Source organism: Rousettus aegyptiacus, unplaced genomic scaffold (assembly GCF_014176215.1).
Source record: "Rousettus aegyptiacus isolate mRouAeg1 unplaced genomic scaffold, mRouAeg1.p scaffold_m13_p_3, whole genome shotgun sequence".
In the NCBI taxonomy this organism is placed as follows: Eukaryota; Metazoa; Chordata; class Mammalia; order Chiroptera; family Pteropodidae; genus Rousettus; species Rousettus aegyptiacus.
Window position 1 is genome coordinate 128,925,285 of NW_023416306.1, and position 22,204 is coordinate 128,947,488.

Here is a 22,204-nt window from a genome sequence, read left to right on the forward strand (position 1 = left end):
ATCAAATATAAACACATACCACTGTATAGGTCCCAGGCTGGGCATAGGCCCAATATGTTAACAAAATTAAGTTTTAATTGTTTGTTTTTATGACTTTGAACAGAGAAACACAGATAACTGAAAACCACGTTGGAATTGAGTCTATATATGGACAAGATCTAAAAAGGAATCTAGAAAAGTGACAACTGTGAAATAATAGCTGGCCTTTTTTTTTTATTGCTTTTATTTCTATCATAAACACTGGGGGTAAAAAGAAAACACACATTGCTTATGGCTATGTAAACACAGTGGTACTCAGACAATTGATTCAGGTTTCATTAGATAGCACATTAATTAATCTTTGAATTGTTGGGATGATTCATAGGAAGTAGCCCCCATCCACGCGATGGCCCTGCCCCAGACTCCATTCCTAGATACTCACTGCAGTTGCCACATAAAACCACATGTGGCATTACTGAAAGACTCGGAGAGGGTGATCAGTTTCTTGGGCAGAATGAAGGGACACATAACAGTTAATTTCTAGGACCGTGTCCACTTAAGATAGTGCCTAGGGAATGATACCCAGTGCACAAAAATCACTTGTCCTTGGAATTTCTGGTGGGCAAGCATTGCTGACTACAAACCGTCCATCAAGAAAGCTGTTGCCAGGGAAACAGCTTTGGAAAGGTGTGAACGCAAGAGTTGGTGAGGGTGATGAAGTGCTACTACACCTGTCCAGCCAAATCGGCCGAATTAATTCTGAAAATCAATGGGGCGACAGCTGTCACAGGCAGATCCCTCTCTTCCTGACATCCTGAGATGGCATAGCTAGGCAGTCCATTTCATTTTGTTTTATTTTAATTAATTAAATAAGTTAATTTTTGAGGGAGGGAAGATTGAGGAAGTCAAGGGGCAAAGGGCATAACTTTTATTTTTTTGTCTTGGTAATCTAGAACCCTGAGGCCTTGAGGATTACCACAGAGATGAATAATTCAAAATTCCCTTTAAGGAGCAAGTTTCCTATTCCTAAAAGGCAGGTGATTTTTTTTCTTTTTAAATTATTAAGTGCGTTTGGCAGTGTGCAGAAATCTCAAGCTTCACCAAGATGGGCTCAATATGAAGCATTTGTACACATACAAGGTGGCAAATGCTACAATGATTAACAGTCAAACAAGACTTAAGGAAATTATGAGGCAAATTTCCTTGCAATCTCTCAGTATTTGTGTCCGGTGGTGATTTTGTATTTTATGACACTGTATTTTCTAATTTCACTAACAAGGAGCTAACCAAATTCGTGGATTTTATTTATTGCCGCTGCTTCAAAATGCCTTAGGGCTAATTCAGGCCGGGTTCAGTGGCAATCAACTGTCTCAGAGGCCTTTCAGCATGTTTAAATAGCTGCTCTCCTGTTTATTTTGCACTGTTTTATCCTGTAAGCTGTCTCAAGGCCTTGCCAATAAAAGCAGGAGGATTTAAATCTCAATAAATTGAAATTTAAATAACAGAAGCAATCTGGGTTTTGGAGTCTTGAATGATTAGGATAAATATCTATATTTCCGATTGCCATATTATGCATGTGCTGTACCTATTGCCCTGAGATCATCATCAGTCATAATTAAAATAGTAACAAGAACAATAAGAATGAAAATGTTTAGATTTAAGTAGTACTTTTCAGTTTATAAGGACTTTTACTTACATTTTTAATTTTATTCTTAGAATAATTCTAAAAGATAGGAAGAACAGGTGCTCTGCCCACCTTATAAAAGAGGAAACATACCCAAAACAACATGGACAAGTGATGGCACCAGGACCAGAACTCAGTTCTTTCCAACAGCCTTGCCACAATTTGGCCACCTGTGTCAACATCTGTGTGCCAACGATAAGACTTCCAATCACATTCTGATTAAACTTATTGGCAATATCTTCTTATAAAGCTTGTAACAGGGACATTACAGAAGTCTAGATTCATCTCTTTTTAAAAAAGATAATCAAGGAGATTATTCATCAGTTCAATCAATGCTGGGACTGGAAATGACAAACAAGCAATGCTTAAACACTTTTCTCTAGTATCCTGTTATTTTGATGGAAGGTGTAAAAAATATGTGTAACTTCTTTAATTGTAATTTAACACCAAAATACTCACTCTGTCCTGTCATTTTTCATCACTCGAAATTCGAAGATGTTGAATTTTTAGACACAGTAGAAGTAAAAACTAAGAATTGCAAGATACATTTTAACATTAATAGAAACAACAATTAAAAAGGCTTACCTTGCAGCCTTCACATGTAATGACACCATAATGGATTCCTGATGATTTGTCTCCACAGATCTTGCATGGAATAATTTCAATTTGAGCTGCAACAGAAGCACGCAACCAGTTAATTACATTTTCTTTTAAACACCTTATAAAAGCGTTCCCTGATCAGCATTTGTATAGTGAAAACTAATAACCTGCTAAACATTATACTGCATTAACTATTCATTGCTGAACTGTGAGGGTCCCCCTAGAGCCCTGGACTAAATTATGGCTGCTCGTTATATAATAGCTTTCGGGTTATTAAAATGGGTCATTTGAGAAGGTGTTTAAGAACCCACAAGAAGGCTGGAATCAGCATTTCAAAGCCTTCTAGAACTGGAGAGTTCGCAGTTTAGGCCTCAGAGCAAAGCAGATACTAAAATGTTTCCTCCGATCTCATTTTCCATCATTATTTTTAAAAGGTCATAAATCTGTGTTGGCTGTAGCTTGACTGGTAGAGAAAAAAATACTCTAAAAAGTCAAGACTACTTAGGAAAATGATTCAGTTCAAAATATTAATAAGTTACATGTGATGGTAAGTTAAGAATTCCTTACTCATCCTTTTTTAATTAACATAGTTGCCATGTGTTAAAAATGAGTCCATTTGTGTACGATCAAAACCTTTCAACCATAAAGTTAATATCCTATCTGAATCCTGACAAATAGAATATGTAGAGTCTGAGTTCTTTACATTGAAAATTGATTTCCTGGTACAGCGTGCAGGTGTTTCTAACTAACTGATTACTTAAAGATGCCTCATATGCTGTAAATCTAACCAAATAATTAATATATATTACACCAAAGTTCTCAAATATGAAAAAGCACATGTCTAAGCAAACATTCTATCTTGAGCAGAAGTGGAAATAGCAAAATTAAGGACTTAAAATAATAACCTAAGAATAAAATAATTAGGCAAAACAAAGTACTTAGATTACCTATTGAATATAATTTATGTGAAATAAAGATGACCGATGCTGAGGTGTACATACAGTTTACCTGGACCATACCTTTATGCTGTTTATTTTCCACGGTTTTCAATACTAGATATCATGTCAGATTATCTACTAGATCACACATGCAAACACCATTGTAAGTGCCAGAGTGTATTTCATTTTCATATAGCTCTTACCTGGCCCAGGCCTTACACAAAGCAATGACTTGTCTAAGAATGTAAGTCATGCAGTGTAAGTAACACACATTTACACACAGCACACTCCTTCTTCCAATGTAATCCCATATCCTGGGATTATTTCCACACACTTATTTTGAATTTTGTGTGAAGTAGCCAATAATTAGAGCATACGTAAAATTACTGGATTTAACCTTATTATAAACCACGTATACTTGCTAACATCCTTTCAAGGGGACCAGTGCAAGTACTGTGATAACTGGGAGCGCAAGCTCTTCTACCAGCGTCCTCCCCCATTAGTCACTCTTAGTGTTGATATACTGAGTTTCCTTGTCCAGAGGTAGTGATGGTGTGAAATCTCACATCCAACATATTTTTCATCATTCTGAAGCTTTATAATATCCCAATAATGGAGTCTTAATACACTGATAGGTCTACTTCTGAGTTATGCAACTTAATGTGTTATAAGGCTGCGTTTAACAAAAATGATCATCTTCAAGTCTGCCTCCTTCTCTCAACACCTAGCTTGACGTCTTCAAGGAAAATTCTTTATGAAATCTGAACTCTAATAATGTTTCACACCTCTTGGCCCCTCTAATATTCTTAATATAGTCAAGGCAAAGTTTTGTGCTATATGTTGTCTGCAGTTTTAGAGAGAGAGAGAGAGAGAAAGTTATATCCAACATTTTACAGAGACAAAAAAAACCAAGTGCTAGTAGAGAAATGTTGAGAGGTGATACCTGCTGAGAGTTATAGCCTGGATTTTCCCAAGTGATTTAACCAGTCTATAATGAGAACCTGCTTCCCCTACCCCGACTCCTATGGAATAGAATAATTAGGCAACACAAAGTACTTGGACCATCTATTAAACAAAATTTATATGTGAAATAAAGAAGACTGACACTAAGCCTCTTTGGCCTATGTTTCACCTCAAGCGGTGATCACAGAAATTAGACAGAGACAAATCTTGCTAGGCCTACAGTACAAGTCAGTATCAAAACTATCTGAGGCAATTAAATCAACACTAGTGCTAAATTTGGAACTTTCAAGAGTTTTCTTCATTGCACTTTAATAATGGGTAGAGATGGGTAGATGGGTAGATAAAACACATCTATTTAGTTCTTTACAACAGGGGTCCCCAACCCCCAGGCCACAGACTGGAATGAATCCTTGGCCTGTTAGGAACAGGGCCTCACCGCAGGAGGTGAGTGGCAAGTAAAGCTTCATCTGTATTTGCAGCTGCTCCCCAGCGCTAGCATCACCGCCTCAGCTCCACCTCAGATCATCAGGCATTAGATTCCTGGTCCCTGGTGCCAAAAAGGTTGGGGACTGCCTCTTTATAAGATATGAAGGTCCTGGGCAGGCCACACTGGGAACGCTGAGTAAAACTATATCTGGATCAAATGGAAAATGATATTTTGCTGCTCAGTCTGCCTGGACTCTTAGTGGATTACCCGTCAGAAGTGAAATGACAATATTTAAACCAGCTAATGGCTGCTGTAATCTGGCAAGTGATATGGAGGTCTGGCCTGGAGGGGTCAGCTCATGATGGCAGTTTCCTGGGAGTGCCGCTCAGCCCAGTACTTTCACCTTTGGAATGGCTCCTGGCTGAGCAGATCGTGGAGGTGGGGGTAGGAGGGTCATTGTAACAAAAACCCAGAGTTTGCTGCCACTACTGCATAGGATAGCTGGCCTGAGACAGGCTCCCAAACTCTTGGTCTTCAGCTTTGTTTCAGCTCCCAGGGGTTTTCAGATCTGGCAGACACTCAAGCTGAGACATATTTCATAAGATTTACGGAGGCCGGGATGCTTGGTATGAATGGATGCAATGTAGATGATCTGTATTTTCAAGCAGGGGACCATGCGCCTAGCCCTTCACCCACCACCATGTCTGTGCTTAGTTCCAGTGGGCAGTGCTGGCTGAAAAATCAGAATTAGGACACGCTTCTCTAGAAAGCTAGTGGTAAGGTGATGGGAGGGTCCTCCATAGCAAGGTTCAGGTACCTTGACTGGTTAGATGAAACTATTCTACTAGCTTACCCCTTGGGGGAGGCTCTCTTACCTCACAAGACAATTTCAATTGCAAGCACTCTTTAGGAAATGACTAAAATCCACCTGCTCCAAAAAGCAAACTCTCTGAATGTGATCTGACCGCATGTGTTGATATTTCTAGAAAGCAAACATTTGCAGATTCCAGCAGGGCACTTACTCAGCTTTCCATTTAACCCAACAGTGAACAAAAGCTACTTGCCCTCCACCTTATAGTCAATTTACAGAATTCAAATGTATTAGCAACAACAACAACAACAAAAAGGTAGTCACTGACTTGCAAATTTTTCAAAAGGCAAGCAGTTTAGTTCTATAAATTTGAGTTTTCAGTCCAATAAGAGGGCGAAGCACAAAAATCCGCTTGCCCTTTGCTTTTTATCCCTCAGTCTTTTCCATTTTTCAATAGGCAGTGTTGTGTCTTTTCAAAATGATCTTCTTTTAACACGAATTATGAGTCTTGGCCCACAGATACACTGCACAGATTAACTCAGCCAGTATTTCAAAGGATGAGTTCTGTCAGACACCACTACTGTCACAAGTGTATTGATTAAATTAGTCCATATACATATTCATAGCAAAAAGGTTTATTGTGTAGACGAATATCTGAGGCAAGATGCACACACATAATCATGAATTGGCTTAACAATGAACAATCTTGCTATGAAAAATTCTAATTTGCCCACATTTTCAGCTCTATTGCCTAAATAATTTGCTCTCTCATGCACCCTATGTATTCAAGCAGGCTCTCCACACCTGCAGAGGCAAATTTCTGCAGTTTCAAGTAGCTGACAACAAGTGGCAGTGGGGAGTCAGGAAATCCTGGAATGCGAGTGTGCTAATTAGCCAAGTGGTCCTTGTGCTGGGCTGTCATGGAGCATCATATGTACTTCTATAAAAAGTCTGCTTTATATTTTTAATTAGGAAAAGGAAGAAGAACATGGGCACTGGCATTCTTAACACCTCATTTATACCACAGGACCTATTTTGAGAGATATGTTGGTACAGAGAAAACTATCCATTCTCCAAATAATTAAAAAAATGCAACTGTACATGAGTTGTACCCACCATTTCATTCACTCTGGGTGAAGTGATCTCTTGATAATAACATAATGGATTTATAATAATCAAAACTATCTAACACATATTTGTGTTTATAATTTGTCAGGCAATATCACATTTACTTCTCCAACGACCCTATAGGTAGGTGTAATCATCATCATCTACATTTTTCAGATGAGAAAACAAGTTCAGAGAGGCTAAATAACTTGCTCAAAGTCAGAGAGCTAGAAAGCAGTAAGGTTGCAATTTGGGCACATTTTGTCTTTTTATCTGACTAAAAACTGAGGGATACCCCTCCATTCTGCACTGCCAAGATTCAATTGTTCCGATAACAAACAGAGAGAGCTTACTGCTCTTGGTATATACAACCACTAACCAAGAATCAGAAGACATTTCATAAGTAATTCAGTTAAACTTACTACTCAGAACAGATATCAAGATGTCTTTCTGAAGTTACCTGATTAGTTTATAACTGGAAGTAATCATAGACCTTCTAAGCCATTCTCCTCAATTTTATAAAATTCCAAGTAGTTTTTTGACCTTAAGGTGACCAAGGTTTAACAATTCTTAAGGCTGGGTAAATTACTTAACCTCTCTGAGCCTTGGTTTCATATGTGAAGATTCAATGATAAGGATGTATAAATGACAGTGTAGATATGATTAACTTTTATATGTATTCTATATATTCATATGCACATCACACAGTTCTTAGAAATACTTGGCACTCAATAAATAGTCGTTATTATTATTGTTATTGTTGATAAGAAATCCTGCCTTATAGCGAAATGAAATTCTTTTCTGCAGACTTTAAGCTCCTTCCAAAGTGGGGATAGAGAAAAGCTGCTTATCCTCCAAATAATATGACAGGCAGTTCATAGCAGCCACCACAGCAATCCTTCATAACATTGGCACTTAACTGTTTGCTGCACACAGTGCTGTGTTGCAATCAGCTATGGGGATGTGTCATATGGAATTTGTTACTAAAAATAGTAAAAAAAAATTTAAGTTTTTTATGAGTTCATATAAAAAGAAATGGATAGGAACCCAAGGTTACCTCAATACTATCTTTCACTCTAGCTCACTTGCACCAATGCACATTTTCTTAATTTGGACTGAACAGGGCGGAGTTCCTGCTGGCTTGCCAGGAAATGGCCAAACCTTGGATACACCCATGAGGGTATGTCACATATAAGAATGTCGAGCCTTGCAAAAATGCTCAAGAACCACTGATTAAAAAAAACAACAACAAACACTCTTTTATATCAATCTTTTATATCAATCTGTTGACAGCGGGTTTTTTCTTTTTCTTTAATTTTTTAGCGGGCTGAGAAAATAAAGAACTTTTTACTTGCCATGTTATGTATTTCTCAAATGTTTAAATTTTTTTTTTTTATACAACCGGCATGTATTACTTTTGTAAGCAGAAAAACCAATAAAGATTAAAAAGAAAAACCCTAAAGCATTTGATTTTATTTTCAGTAAAATGGCTTGAGTCCTTTATGGATTAGTCACTCTATTTTATCCCCAGTTTAAAACTGCTGAGGTATTAAAGGCTTCTGCAACCGCCTGGATGGCAGCCTGGCCTGCATGTCAAGGCCGGCTAGTGAAGAGTGGCGAGTCTTCACCTGGTTCCCTGGAAGGACCTTGGAAACTCCCAGCTTCTAGAGCTTTCTGGCCCCTCTGGGTCTAGCCACCTCCTAGTTCTAAGAACACTGTGGCCTGCCCAATGGAGCCTAGCTGAAGGGGCAAAGGTCGGGGCTGAAATTCACCTGGCTTTCAGCCCTGCTGCAGCGTGGCTGTAACAGTCTAGAGGAAGGGCGCCTTTTCCTAATTTATCTGCCCAGATGGGTGCCTTTTTTTCCAAATCATCCACCCAGAGGTGACGCCCTTCTCTGTAGTGACCAAAGGTGCTGCGCATGCTAGCTGTGGACACTTTGGGGAGCAAAGGGCTTTTCTGGCACTCTCACTGCTGCTGCTGGAGATCCCAGGCCACCATAAGCGTCTGCAGAGAGCTCTCATTACATCTCCATGGTGGAAAAGGAACACATTGTGGGCTTCGGACAGTTTGGCACATTCTGTCATCCTGGACCTGTGGCTTGGAGTACACATGAATACGTTCCGTGTCCCAGGCATGTTCGGCAGTCCTCTGGGGACCAGCTGAGTACAATGCAAACTAATAATCAGCTGGTTCTGCCATTTTGTCTACTAAATATATACTAAATATAAGACTAGTGTGTTTCCTTAGTTTAGTCTTTTCTTCCATGACAGTACTGATCCTCACTGAACATCACCAAAGCATTTAGCCCCCTAAATAGAAAAACCTTGCCCCTTTGGTAGCGCAGTCTCCTGGTCATTTCTAGCAACAAAAATAATCCCTGACATTTGCAGAGTTCTGTAAGTTTTTATTGTCGTTAGCTTGTTTTGATTTTGGTGCTCGCAACAACTCTGAAGTAGGTAGGTGGGTATCACTATGCCCATTCCACAGATGTGGAAAATAGACCTCAGGAGGATTAAATGGCTTCTCATATCTCGATTTCTCAGGGGTTAATTGCAGAGGCAGCCATGAAGCAGAAAGACTGGGTGTCTCTTATTTAATGCTTTTAGATTTACATTATCAGTGACCTGAGGCTCTCAAGGTAAAATAACATGAGAGAGAAAGAGCTGAGGTCCCTTCAGTTAAGAAGTGGAGTGGGCAATCCTTTGAAGTCTCTGTCAGACCCTCAACTTCCTGGGTGGCCTCAAGCAAGTCACTAACATCTCCACTTCCTCCATCTATAAAATGGGAATAATTCTTACTTCCCAGGTAGGTGGTGGTAAATGAATGCTCGCAAAGCTCTTTGAAGATGAAAAGACCTATATAATGGGAAGCTTTAGGAAGCTTGCCATATCATTCTTGGCAAGGACCAGGACGCTGTGCCCTCACTACCCACAACAGGCTCTGCCACAAAGAGAAAAAAGAAAAATACATAGAACTGTAATTTTCATATGCTAGCTAGACTTAAAGTTTTTTAACTGTTGGCTCCCAAAATGCCTTCCTGAGAGACTAATGGGTTCAGATGTTACTATCTTAGTCTCAACTAGAGAAAAAAAGAGCACATCAAATAGAGAAGTCACTCTATAATAGATGTCACGAGCAAGTCACTGAACTAAACTTTTACTAGAGCCTGTACAGTCTCACGGGGACATCATGGAAATGGCATGATTCCCACTTGGTAAACACATCAACGTATGTGTGACCCTCTGACATCTCAAGTCTTGATATTAAGTTGATATCTGACTCAAAGGACCCTGCCTAACTGTAGTCATTAAGGAAAAAAACTCCTGCATCTTACTCTGCCCCCCACTAAGTCTCACCCCTTACTTAACTATTAAAAACCACTTCTTAAAGGCTTTAACTTGATTGTGGCTTCCTTTGAAACTTAACAGCTTAAAAAACATTTTTAAATAAAAAGTGTTGCGTATATTTGCCAAATACAAACATATAAGCGCACCTCACACAATCGAGAGAGAAAATATTTGCACACTAAATCTAAAAAAAGACAAAATTGGAGTTTTGGAATTTTGACTATTTCCTTCAGTCTTTTTAGATGCAAGACTCAGGTGCGTAAGAGTTAAAACACTGGGCCAGAATGCCCCATATGAATTCAGAGAAAGCAGGGCTGTGTAGGCAGGAAATCTCTGAAGAATAAGGAGGACAGGCACATCTTCTCATGTGGCTTTCTGTGAATATGCAGGTAGTTCTGACAATGGAAACTGAATATTTATCCTCTGTAATATGTTTCTATCCCTACTAGATTAAGCTTTCCAGAGAAACTGACTCACATTCCCTGATGCATATGTATTTTTGCTAAAAGCCAAATCCAAATGAGCACTTTTGTCCCCGCACAGGGAAATTCTGTCAAATCAGAGAGAAAACAGATTTTTCACATAGAGGAACAGTGGATGGCTTTGATTTTTAGACCCAGTTCTCTCTAGAGTTCTCCTAGTATACAGTAATGCACAAAATACCTAAGTCTAAGGCAATTAATTGACTACCTAGTCACCAACTAAGCCTTGAAAAAAATAGTTGACTAGCAAGAGAAGCAGCTTCCTAATACTTCACTTTACTCATCCAGTGGGTCAAATACTGAGTAAATTCTCACCCAATAGAAGATGATGATTAAGATCAGCAATATGAATAATTTCCTCTTTTTTTGTTTTTCCTAGTTTAACCTCTCTCTTGCCTATGTAAACAATGGAACAAATTTGTTGTTGGGAATTTGGGAGGCTAGGTGAGATCAGGGACTGAGACAAAGGTAACTGGCCATTGGCCAATTATTCCCAGTTGGAATAATGTCCTTCTAAGATTCTAGAATTAACTGCATTTTTTTTTTCAATATATAGTTCTCGAAGATTTTCTAGGACTTTGAGATAAGAAACACCTAATAAAAATCCCTCTCTTGAACCTTTCAGTGTGGTGGGTTAACTGTCATTTCATATCAGTAGGAAAAAGAATCCACTTTATTTTACTAAGTGATTAGATTATCCTCAAGGGAAATTCCTGATAACTCCTTTTCCAACAATAGGTGTGCATCCCTTACATAATTTTGGATAACACTAAACAACAACAAAAAAATGTCATCTGAGTCACAGACTGCATCTAATCTTTTCTAGCGATCAACCTCACTCTAGATACCAGTTCTTTTTTTCCCCTTAACAAGAACAATTTTGCCCCATTTAGGTTAAGCCTTCCTTTGCTCACAGTTGAGAGCAATGGGGTCAGCTCTTTGCTTTTATCAGTCAAAGTCTGTTTTTCACAACAACAGAAAGAACATCTTTAAAACCAAACCAAATCTGGAGATCTTATCTAGTTTCTGCTTAACCAAAAACATCAGAATTACTCTTACTGCATTTTATGAAATAACCTTACTTTACACAATTCCCTCCAAATTCTCACACCTAAGCCTGAGATAACCACTCCATTTTACAGCTCTCTTAACTTCACACCTGCGTATGTGTACCTAAAGCTATACCATCGTATAACCTTGGTGTTGCAATTTAGAAGCTTTTACTTTTTTTAATGGGCACATATAATGTCATAAAAATAAACCTGGGATTCAATTACAAGTCCAAAGATAGGAAAATCTATTGATGTAGAAATAAGTCTTGTAATAAATAGGATATTTATTTAAATCTATCTGTTCTATGGCTTCATGTGTCTCTGGCCCATTGTATGCTTAACATACAGCATCACAGTTTGCTGAATAAATCAATAAACATTTTGTTTAACTCAGAATACTCCTTAAAGGGCCAAAGTTTCCTGTCTAAAAAGGTCAGCCATTAATTGCTAATTCCAATTGCACAATTTCTATGACCCACTAATGCTGCCATCACAAAAATCAGCTAGATGCAGATGTGCAGAAGTGGGTCAAAATGACAAGAACCCAGGTTAATTCATCAAAGCTTACCAGGCAAAGGAACCCATTGCTTTTTTCCATTAGCTTGGATGGTTTTTTTCAAGATCCATTGTTCATCCACTGTTCACTAGATAGTAAATTATGCCATTTAAGAAATACTCCCTAACCTAGTTAAGTTTGAATTCATGGCAAAAAAATTGGAAATAAACTTGTAACTTTAAACCTTGACAATACAATTACATCCTTCTATATTAAGCCATAGAAAACTAAACAACAACACATCCATAGCCACAGCAACAGACTGGTGAAACCTAATTTTTCTTGGTCTACAGATTATTTTAGTGTCTGAGGATGGTCAAGAGGATTATCCCCCAGCCCCGATCCCTGTTCCACCTCTGTGCTGTTTCCCACTGCACAAAATTTCCCTAGAATTAATAGGGAGAGTAGAGCTTTGGGCAAGAAACCAGGGAAGTGTCTGATCTTTATTAAAAATCATAAGCAAATTATTTAGAATTCCCAGAAGCATAAGTGTAGATGTTGTCATATTAATCATTTTAGGGATGTAAGATTTTGAAGGATTACTGACTTATTCCTAGAAGAAAAACTCTACTGGGTTCTCCACTTACAATTTCCAGGGCATAGCAAATGACATTTAAACAACAGATATGGCAAGTTCTATGCTTTCAAATATATCATGGCTGTAATTTTGGATTGCAGTTTAATGTTTTTTTTGTTTTGTTTTTTTTTAATTCTCTTTTAAAACGCTTTTCCAAGACCACCAGTTCAGGCCCTCTGAATGACCAGGTAAGTGACCTGAGGAGTTTTTTTTTTTTTTTTTTTTTTGACTCTCTCTAAATATATGCTTTTAAAAGTTACTTACTAAAGAAACATTTTCATTTTTAATTATAATATATACAATTAACCAGAGAATGAATAACAATACCTGCTGATACCTGAAGCACATTTGTTTCTATGGTCTATTCCAAAGGGAAGAAAGCAGGAGCTTGTAGCTACTTCTTCATGAGAAAAAGGAAGACAGAAAAAGGCAGCAGAGCCTTGGGGATATTAAATAGCTGTGAGACATGAGGAAGAGGAATGCTCTGGTCCAGGTTAAGAGATTGACAGATTTATTTTAAGAAGGTCTGACATTGAAACATCAATTCAGACTATAATGCCTAAGAAATGTTGCTTTTTTCCAAGGAAATGTACATCTTGGGTGTTTATCTTGGAGCTACCTATTTTTATGAAAGTCAGGCACTAGAGGGAAGGTAAGAACGTCATAGCCATGCAAAGATATCATAATAAGGTTCGTGACATTATCCTTTTCATTCCATTTTCAGTTTCTGTTCTTAGAGGCCAAGGAGCTCCTTTTGCCTGCAGACAAACATTTCACATGACATTCTATGTCTGTCCTGCACATACTCCGTTCAGCTATCCAGCATTTGGTAAGGTGTGTCTTTGCCACTTAAGATAGCTTGAGTGAGTGAGTGTGACTTTTTCATTGGAATAAGTGAATCTTTCTAATTTGCAGTAAAAGCGCACCATTCACACACTTTGGTACTTCAGTATGGCAAGGTTTTGAAATCATTTCACAAGTGATGGCAGCACATTTCACATCAGATGGAAACACACTCTGATCGCTAACAGCTGCTATGGGCACATCTCACTGTCACAGCAGGAGCTCAGAATAGCAGGTTCTTTTTAATGCCAATGGCGGCTACCATCTTAAATCATGACGTACACACACACACACGCACTTATCATGCATTCCACTCACTCACAGGTACCACGTACCACAGGCTTACACCCCGGTCCATCCAGCTGCAAGCCCTACCATCCCTTGCTGAGAACCTGCACAACTAGGCACCAGAGATGCAAAGAAGGTATACAGAACTCACTAGCAACCTTCGTCTTGTTACATTAGCTTCACTGTATATGAATTAAAGATGAAAGTGAGAACTTTTTTGAAAGGAATGGAGTACATCCTGAAGGTAAAGTGTCAAGGTTCGATATGCAAGCCCTAGAGCCTGGGGTTGAATCCCTGCCCTGTCACTTATCAGCCACGTGAACTTAAGCAGCTTTCTTAATCTCTCTGTGCCTAATATTCCTCACCTTTAAAATGATTCCTACCTCCCTATTATAGGGTACCCAAATCAAGAGCCTGAAGAATCAATGCCTAGCATTTATCATTATCATCATCATCAGCGCTCATCTTTTAAGGCTGGTAGTATTTGGTGAGGGCTGCAACTGGAGTTGAGGAAACTAGCAGAGAATGAAGAGGGATCGTTCTTTTAGGTAAAACACGGAGTTCAGCAGCTTTACTTATGATGCAGAGGCCTAATGAGAGAAGTAATACTTAGCAGATATAAAGCATGACTGACAGAAACCAGTGTGTATTATGTCAGCGACCCACCTTCTAGGAAAGCCCACAGCAAGGCTGGCATCTCGGAAAAGTGGTAAGTGGAGGAAGTGGGAGAGAGGCCTCTAAGAGCTGTGTGGTGAACTGGGGAAAAGGCTGCATTACACGGTTAGAAGGCTTCTAAAACTACCTGTGTAATGAGCAAAGTTTACAAAACACCTGTGAAACTTTGTGACCATCTTTCTTCAGGGCTCAGCTTCCCTGATCTCTTCTAGGGTATAGTGCTGTACTAGGTAACCTTCCAGCTATATCATGCTGTGATTCGGTAATTAAAAGTGAGTTGAACTGTCATTTCTTCAACAGCAGGGACATCTATTTTTTTTATGGCAAAATCCGGCAGGTGTCATCTAGTCAGGGAAAAGTGACATAAAGTAGAGCAACCATTTTGTCTATTTTCATTGCATTTTGGTTCAAGAAAGGGAACACATTGAATGTTCTCATTAAAGTCCAAAGTAAAAATTCTGGTAAATTATCCATTGGAGCTAGAATACTGTGTTTCAATACACCTACTTTTTTTTTTCTGCTTTATTTAAAAATGGTAATGTTTATTATTATTAATCAAAGAGAATTCCTTTCAATACCACACCCTGCCATTACAGACAAGGCAACACAATGCTAATATGGTATTGATGAAAAAATAATTTATTTTTTCCCTTCAAGGTAAACAATTACAAATGAATGTGCTGGGACAAAGTTAGGTTTTTATTTCTCTCTTTCTTTGAAGGCCACTAATTGTGCACGGTGGCAGGTAGCATCAGTCATGTAAAGGTATTTCCCATTATTAATTATTTTTTTAGAACAAAACCTTCTCCATCAGTGAAGCATTTTAGGCCTTCAAGCTACATGGTTCCTAGCTACCAATGTCTAAAGTATTAGAGATCAAGGACCAAGTCCAAGGCATGTCAAGGACCATAAGGGCATAGAGGAGTAACTTCTGAGGTAGGATCTAGTGATAACACAGAAATTTACTCATCAGACAAGCACCAACCCTGAGAGATGTTGGGGAACTGATGCCTAGAAGGGAGGCTGGAGTCATCTCAGTGCTCCAGGAAAATTCATCTAACTACTCACAATGATCTGGTCCTATTTTGCTTTCACTTTTATTCAAAGAGACCCAAATACTGAAAGCAATTCCAAGAAATGGAGTTAAAAAAAAAAACGGCTTAGAAAAAAATCATTTGAATAAGTATACGAACTCCCAAACTGAAATTCTGAATGGGACAAGATTCTTTTCAGGTGCATAAGCTTGGTATGTTTGTTTTAAAAAATCAGTCACACCTCAAACACACCCATCAATAGTCAGGATGGCTAACACCTATGAGGAATTATTTTTCATTTAAAACATCTTTTAAAATATGTCACAAGAATAAGTTTGACCAGTCCTTACCTATTACCACCCTCTAAAATAAACAAATAGTCTTTCGATTGAAGCCAATTTCCTGTTCTTGGAATTTGCTTTTTGAGTTGTCAGTTAGATGAGATGAATTACCATATAATTTAACCACTGTCAATAGCAAATCAGGTAACTTTACCAGAGAAATATCAGTCTACTTCAAAATGTTTCTTGAGAGTGAATTCCTCCATCTATGACAGAACAATTCTTTCTCTTTTAGTCTGTGAGGTGAATGGTATTCAGGAGGTACATTTTGTTTCCCAATTAGATAGTCCAGTCCATTTTAGGGTGAATATTATTTTCCTTTCCTTCCTCATTTCCTTTCTTTCTGGACTTTTAGACATGCCTAATTTCTAAGTATGTTTTCTTTGGGCATAATTTTACAAATATTCTTTGAGAACCTAGATCAAAGTTCAAGGCACGTTGCAAAAACATAATGTTATCAATAAGGCAAGGAGATCTCAGGAACAGTTTGATGGTAATTATTTTAAAGAGTCTGTGTGATTTTTACATTGTGTCACTCCAGGGGCTTTCCTTAAAGGGTCTTTAAGGAAGAGATTAAAATGGAGAAAACCAAACTTTGAAAGAATGATGTAGGAGAAAACTGAAAACCCTGAAGGCCAACTAACAAATTTCCTAAACTAATGATGTATTTTAATATTCTAGGAATTTAAATGTGAATTAATTGCTATTTGAATTAATGCTTGGTCTATCGAGAGAGTAATTACTAAACTGGGGGAAATTAGTTACGAAGACTTTAGCAATGGGTGTAAGTGGCCAGTGGGCCAAGGGGTTTGAGATTGTGTGTGACAGATCTAAGACCTAAGTGGTTTCTCCAGGAATGTTGCCACTCATTTCACTCCAGTGTGCTATTTTTCCCCAACTGCAGGAAGCCCAAACAAGATCTGGGGGGAGCACAAGGACAAGGAAATAGGTAGGTAGCATTAGGTAGCTAGTCAGACATGAGCAAGAGGGGGAACAAAGGAATAGGGACCCAGCCTAGAGAGCACCCAAAGAACACTCCAATGGTAGTAGAATTCTGGGTATGCACATGCGCACTAGGCAAAGTTATATAGCAGCCAAGTGTCAATCAAAATGACCTCACTTGCAATCACCTATCATGGCCCAAATTTAATGCAGACATTCCCACTTCTGGGCCTCTTTCGTGTTGGTTATTGTGGTGGTGGTGGTTGTAGCAGTTCCATACATTCTTCAGCAGCATATCATAAACCTTGAAAAATGAAACTTTAAGAAAGCCCACTTTTATATCCCTAAACAAACCAAACTGCAAAATGGGATAAAATATTGATAGTGCCAAACGACTTGCCATGGGGAAAGTTTCCATGCCACAACTAACATTTCCATCAAATTCTCCAGTGTGCCCTTGTTTTGACCCCTGTGGCTGACTGAGGTCTGCCCAGCACGGAAATAGGGAACTCTGTGCTGACTGCAGTCACGGCACTGAGCTGCCCCATGACCAAACTCAGCTGCCTCTTAGCTGAAGTCAGATTTCTCCTGTGATTATCATCAGATTATGTTGGCCGAAGACATCATTCTGTGGTCCTCTTGGACAGGAGTTTCCCTTTGGTTCTCCCTCCATTCAGCTTCCCACACTCACTGCTTGATATATAATTTTGTTTGTCAGGGGAACAGTAATTCTGACTCAACTGAAAACATGTATGATTAGGGTGATCTGGATACTGTGTTCCAACTACATGTGTGGAGGTGCTCCTGTGTGGCAGCAGAGGATGGCTTCAAAAATCCTTTGTGTTTGTTGTTGCTGTCATCTACCATATTAATATTCCAGAAGAAGAAAATTAGCAGCCAATGTTTTCTTCCAACGAAATCACTGGCACCACTCCCTACACCAAAATAAGGCTTGACCTTCAAAGAAGTGATGTTGTCATTGCCACAGACTACTTTGAATCACTTCTTTTGCAACTGTTCTCAGTGCCAACAAGATGAGAAAGACAAGTTTGTCAATGTATAGTTCCTTTTCTAAAAAAAAAAAGGAAAACGGCCTGGCCTGGTTTCTTTTCTTGTTTTACTCATCACATTAACTATTGGTTGTTTTCAAAAATTAAATTCGCTTTTCCAGGAGGACAATGGCCACTATGGAGAATATTAAAACATTGCTAAAAGAGTTGAAAAAAGTTCCAGAAGAGAAATTACATATTAATTTTTGGCAGTGACAGTGAGCGTTTTGGCACCGACGTTTATTAGCTTCCCTGGTTGACTGCCTTGAAGGGGCAACATTCATGTGGAAGCATACCTCCCAGTACATTTGTCAAAATAAAATCGGCCTCATTACCTAATAATGTAAAGGACGTTGGGAGGAAACTCCGAGTCTCATGTTTTATTTCTCCTTACAATACTGTTCAATTAGAGTGGACTTTGTGGAAATTCTGATTTCATTACCATCACTGCTGCATTAAAATATGCTTTCTGATGTCATGCTCTGAAATAAACTGTTGTTTGCTACAACAACCTACACACAAATTAGAAAATTATATGACAAGGAGTTTAATACGGCCTGCAGCCGGGACACAGGTTATTACTGAAAGTAGTTGTTGGCATGGTTTCTGGTTTCGCAGTAAAAGAAGATGACTTGAAAGGACTCAGTGGTTTTGATGCTCTTCTGAAATGAAAACATTCAGTGAGTGCATAGCATTGGGTTGTCATTAATGTCAGCCATGCGAAAACACTGTCTCCAACACTGTCTCCATGAACACTGCAGTCATTGCCCCGTCGAGAGCATGACTTTTCACTCTCTGGCGTTTCGGGCATTGTGGTGGTTCTTTTCCAAAAAAGAATCTTTGGGCAATCCAGTCTAGGTTTTCAATTAATAGGTGGCCTGAATTTGCTCAAGTCATCCAATAACTTCTGTGGGAGAAAGTGTTTCTTTCTGAGAAACATTGCAAGTCAGTGATGAAATCCTCAAACTTTGGAAAGCAAGAAGTATAAATATTACACTTAAAGGTACATAGTATTGGTTCCAAATAATGTGGTGGATAGAAATGTAAAAATATTGGAGCAGCTTTACATTGCTCCTCTTGAACTTGATGTACACAGTTAAACAAGATCTTATTGACAAAAGCAGAAAACTCTCTGGCATCCTTGAAATGCTTGATAATATGTAGCACCTTTTATGTACTGTGTCTGCTGCCTGTGCTGTAAACAAACAATGAAACACCATACTTCTCCCCAAAGTTATGAGGAATGAGGAATGAAGCGCGCTGTATCGGGTGGAATGAATGGCACAATTAAGAACAGAGTTGCCATCTACTTTCTCTTTCTAAGCAATCATGATGGGCACAAGACCGAAGAAAATAAAGCTATTTTCTTAGGTAGGAAGCAAACAGTAGGAAATGGTATTCACTATCATATCACCAGGGTATTTTGTTGTTGTTATCTTCCGCCCTCTATTCACTGCCCATGAATTAATTTAAGAGACAAACAAGGCATCAGGGAATACACTAAATATAAAATGGCATTTGCTATAGTCTTTGGTTTCAAACACTCTGAGCGCAAGGTACCAAACTCTGGTTAAGAAAATATTTTGCAATTTCCCAGAATATCACATATTTGTCATACATGCTATGATCGTAGTATGCCACGTTTTATGTCGCATTTTTATTGCGATCATTTTTAAATGCCCATGCTGAATTCTAACAAAGAGATTGCCTGGGTGTTGGGGAGGGTGAGGCATCCGCTGACAGTCTTATGGCCACCTCTTCATTTCACTCATTTTCTATGCTTTCAGACTACAAATTCGAACTGCAATGTCATTCTCCATCCTCTCTTATCTCCTTTCTAATCTACAAAACAAAAAAATAAAATTCTGGTTTTTCGTTTGTAATGTGAAATAGTCACAAATAGGACTCCAAAGGTTTAGAAGCCTTGCTTTATGTAGTATCTGATTTCCTCCAGCCATCGATTAAATCCCAAGGATAACACAGCTCATTTTATAAAACAAAATATAAGTGATTTTTGAAACTAAATGGCCAAAGAACATAATTGTTTACAGCTGAGCTGCTTTTGCCCTAGTAAAAGGTATAGGAGAGAAACACCTAAGACTTCAAATCTGAATGGGAATTTTAATATTTTAAGTTGTTCATGTTCAATCCTAAAAATGTTCATTTCAAAAAAATAATGTTTAAAGCCATAAAATTTATAATCTATGTATCTGTGATTTCCCTCCTTAGTGTTCACCAAAAAGGCATTAAACCAAACTTTACTGTAGAATCACATCTAGGAAATATCAATAGAGATGTTATCAGTTATCGATCCTTGTCAGTTGGACATTAAAGAGATTAGATTGTTGTCAGCACACTGTAAGCTTTTATTGGGAAAATAAAATCTTTTTTTGATGTTTGTTTTCCTCAAAGACAGTCAGAAAAAGACGGAATGGAGGTTATATGTAAATGGTGACCCTCAAAGGAGATAAAGGAGTCTAAATGATGCTACCTTAATTTTGAAATAATAAAAGTTCAAGCAATGAATGGCTGAATTCACACCCTCAAGTTACACCAAACATAGGCTTACAAAAATAAGTTTTCATTTGTGTGAAATCATTACCACACTTTCAGAAAACAAAAGAAGCATTTTGCAGAATCATGCTGGTTTTGCTGCTCTTTCTGCTAGTTTGTGCAGAAGACTCGTTAAATAGACCACTTATTCTTTACCACACTAAGCCAACACCTTTAGAGGACAAGACAGCAATGAATTAAGTAGTCTCTTTTCATCTTTCAGATTTCTGCCAGGAGATTTCACAGGATTCCATAAGTGAAATCAATTAAGTAATAAGTATAGCTCTGCAGGGAATATGCAGCACATTAATCTATCCATGTAGAAGAGAGCCACGCACATTTAGTTTCAGTGTTTGGAAACGACTGGGGAGAGTGATTCAGTGCCCTTGCCTATTGTCTTGATAAACTCATGTTTTTCAAGCAAAAGGAAATGTATACTGCCTAATAGCTTTACTGCTCTGACCTCAATATGGAATAAAATGACAGATAACGAGGAAGTAGAAGCTGGTCACTTACACAAGTAAATGATTTTGATGCTTTGGCTCATTTTGGTTCTCTGCTCAGTTCCCACATCCTGGTCAGCAGATGTGGCTGACAGTTAAAACCTGTTATTTCTAAGGGTTAGGATATTAAACATAGTTTGTGTATATGAAAAGTCATCTTTTCATTTCTTAAACAATCTCAGTAAGAGTCCATTCCCCACACTAACTGTCCTCAGGAAGAAAAGTTAAAAAACCTTGAATTACTTCTGCCTTGCTGCCTTCCTTGCTTGTCTGAAACTTCTTCACTGGCTTAAACAATAAAGGCAGAGGGCACTGCCTCTTGTGAATCATAGTTTTTGTTTTGTTTGGTGTGTTATAAGGAGCTAAACAGAACCAGTTACATCACAGAATTCCAGACCTGACAGGCCCTCTGAGATGACCCAATCAGACCCTTTACTTTTTAGCCAAGGCAACTGAGTCTTCGAGAGGTAAAATGACTGTCCTGAGATTACTGAGCTGGGGTGAAACCCAGGAGAGGCTCCACCCACATCTGCTCATTCTCTTGCCTTCTTTTCAACTAGGTTTATTCCAACTCCCCCATTTCACAGACGGAAAAACAGGACTAGTGTCAAACAGAGATCACTCACTTGGGAGGAGTGAGCAGAGTCATCTTTTCATTTCTTAAACAATGCCGATAAGAGGCTAGTGTATAAGGGTGGCTAGTTGAGGCCTTGGCAGCCACAGGGGCCCTGATCTTGAGGACAGGAATCATAGAATGGTTCATAGTTCACAGCAGTGGTGGTAGAGAGAGGCAATGAGCTTTGGTGCTGCTCAAAGAATGATGGGAAACTGGAGGCGGAGAAAGTTATTGGGGAGAAGAAATCTCGGCAGATGGGGAAAATGATGGTGGTGCCAAAGAGGACGATTACACTGAAATAAAACTGTGTCCACTTAACATTTTCCCCTAGTCTCAGTCCTAGCCACAAGAGTACTGTAAACATATCTAGAGATACAGAAGCTTAACTTGCCTCTTAAAGTCTCTCTTAATATTTGTCTTAGGGTCCATCGGAAATCAAAAACCAGAAGCATCCTTCGCCCTCTCTCCCCAAGTCATCTGTTATTATAACACCTAGATTCATTTTTCATAGCATTTATCACTTCCTGGAATGCTACGTAATTGTTAGCTGTTTCCGCACATTTAAAATGAAAGGCGTATGGAGTCGAGATCTGTCTTTCTTTCTCATCCTATATCCCCAGTGCCTGATTCAATGCCTGACATACAGCAGGTGCTCCAAAGGAGTGAATAGATTAGGGAATCCTAGAACTGGCATCTAGCATGTATTAATCTCTATTACCCTAGAGGGAATGAAAGGGTTGCTAAAGTTCTCCTAGAAAGCCCTAAGCATTTTTGTTCAAGCACGAAAACTCAATAGCAAGAACCAAAACAACTTAAAGATTTTCTAATTTATCATA

The 22,204-nt window shown here is 38.6% G+C and overlaps 1 protein-coding gene across 2 annotated transcripts in view; it reads right to left on the minus strand.

Moving 5' to 3' along the window:
• RORA (RAR related orphan receptor A) overlaps positions 1-22,204 on the minus strand; it is a 675,954-nt gene that overhangs the window by 35,059 nt on the left and 618,691 nt on the right. For both annotated transcript variants that reach the window (XM_016126851.2, XM_016126852.2), the window contains one exon: positions 2,249-2,334. In XM_016126851.2, the coding sequence (XP_015982337.1) occupies positions 2,249-2,334 (86 nt within the window). The remainder of the gene's footprint in view (positions 1-2,248; positions 2,335-22,204) is intronic.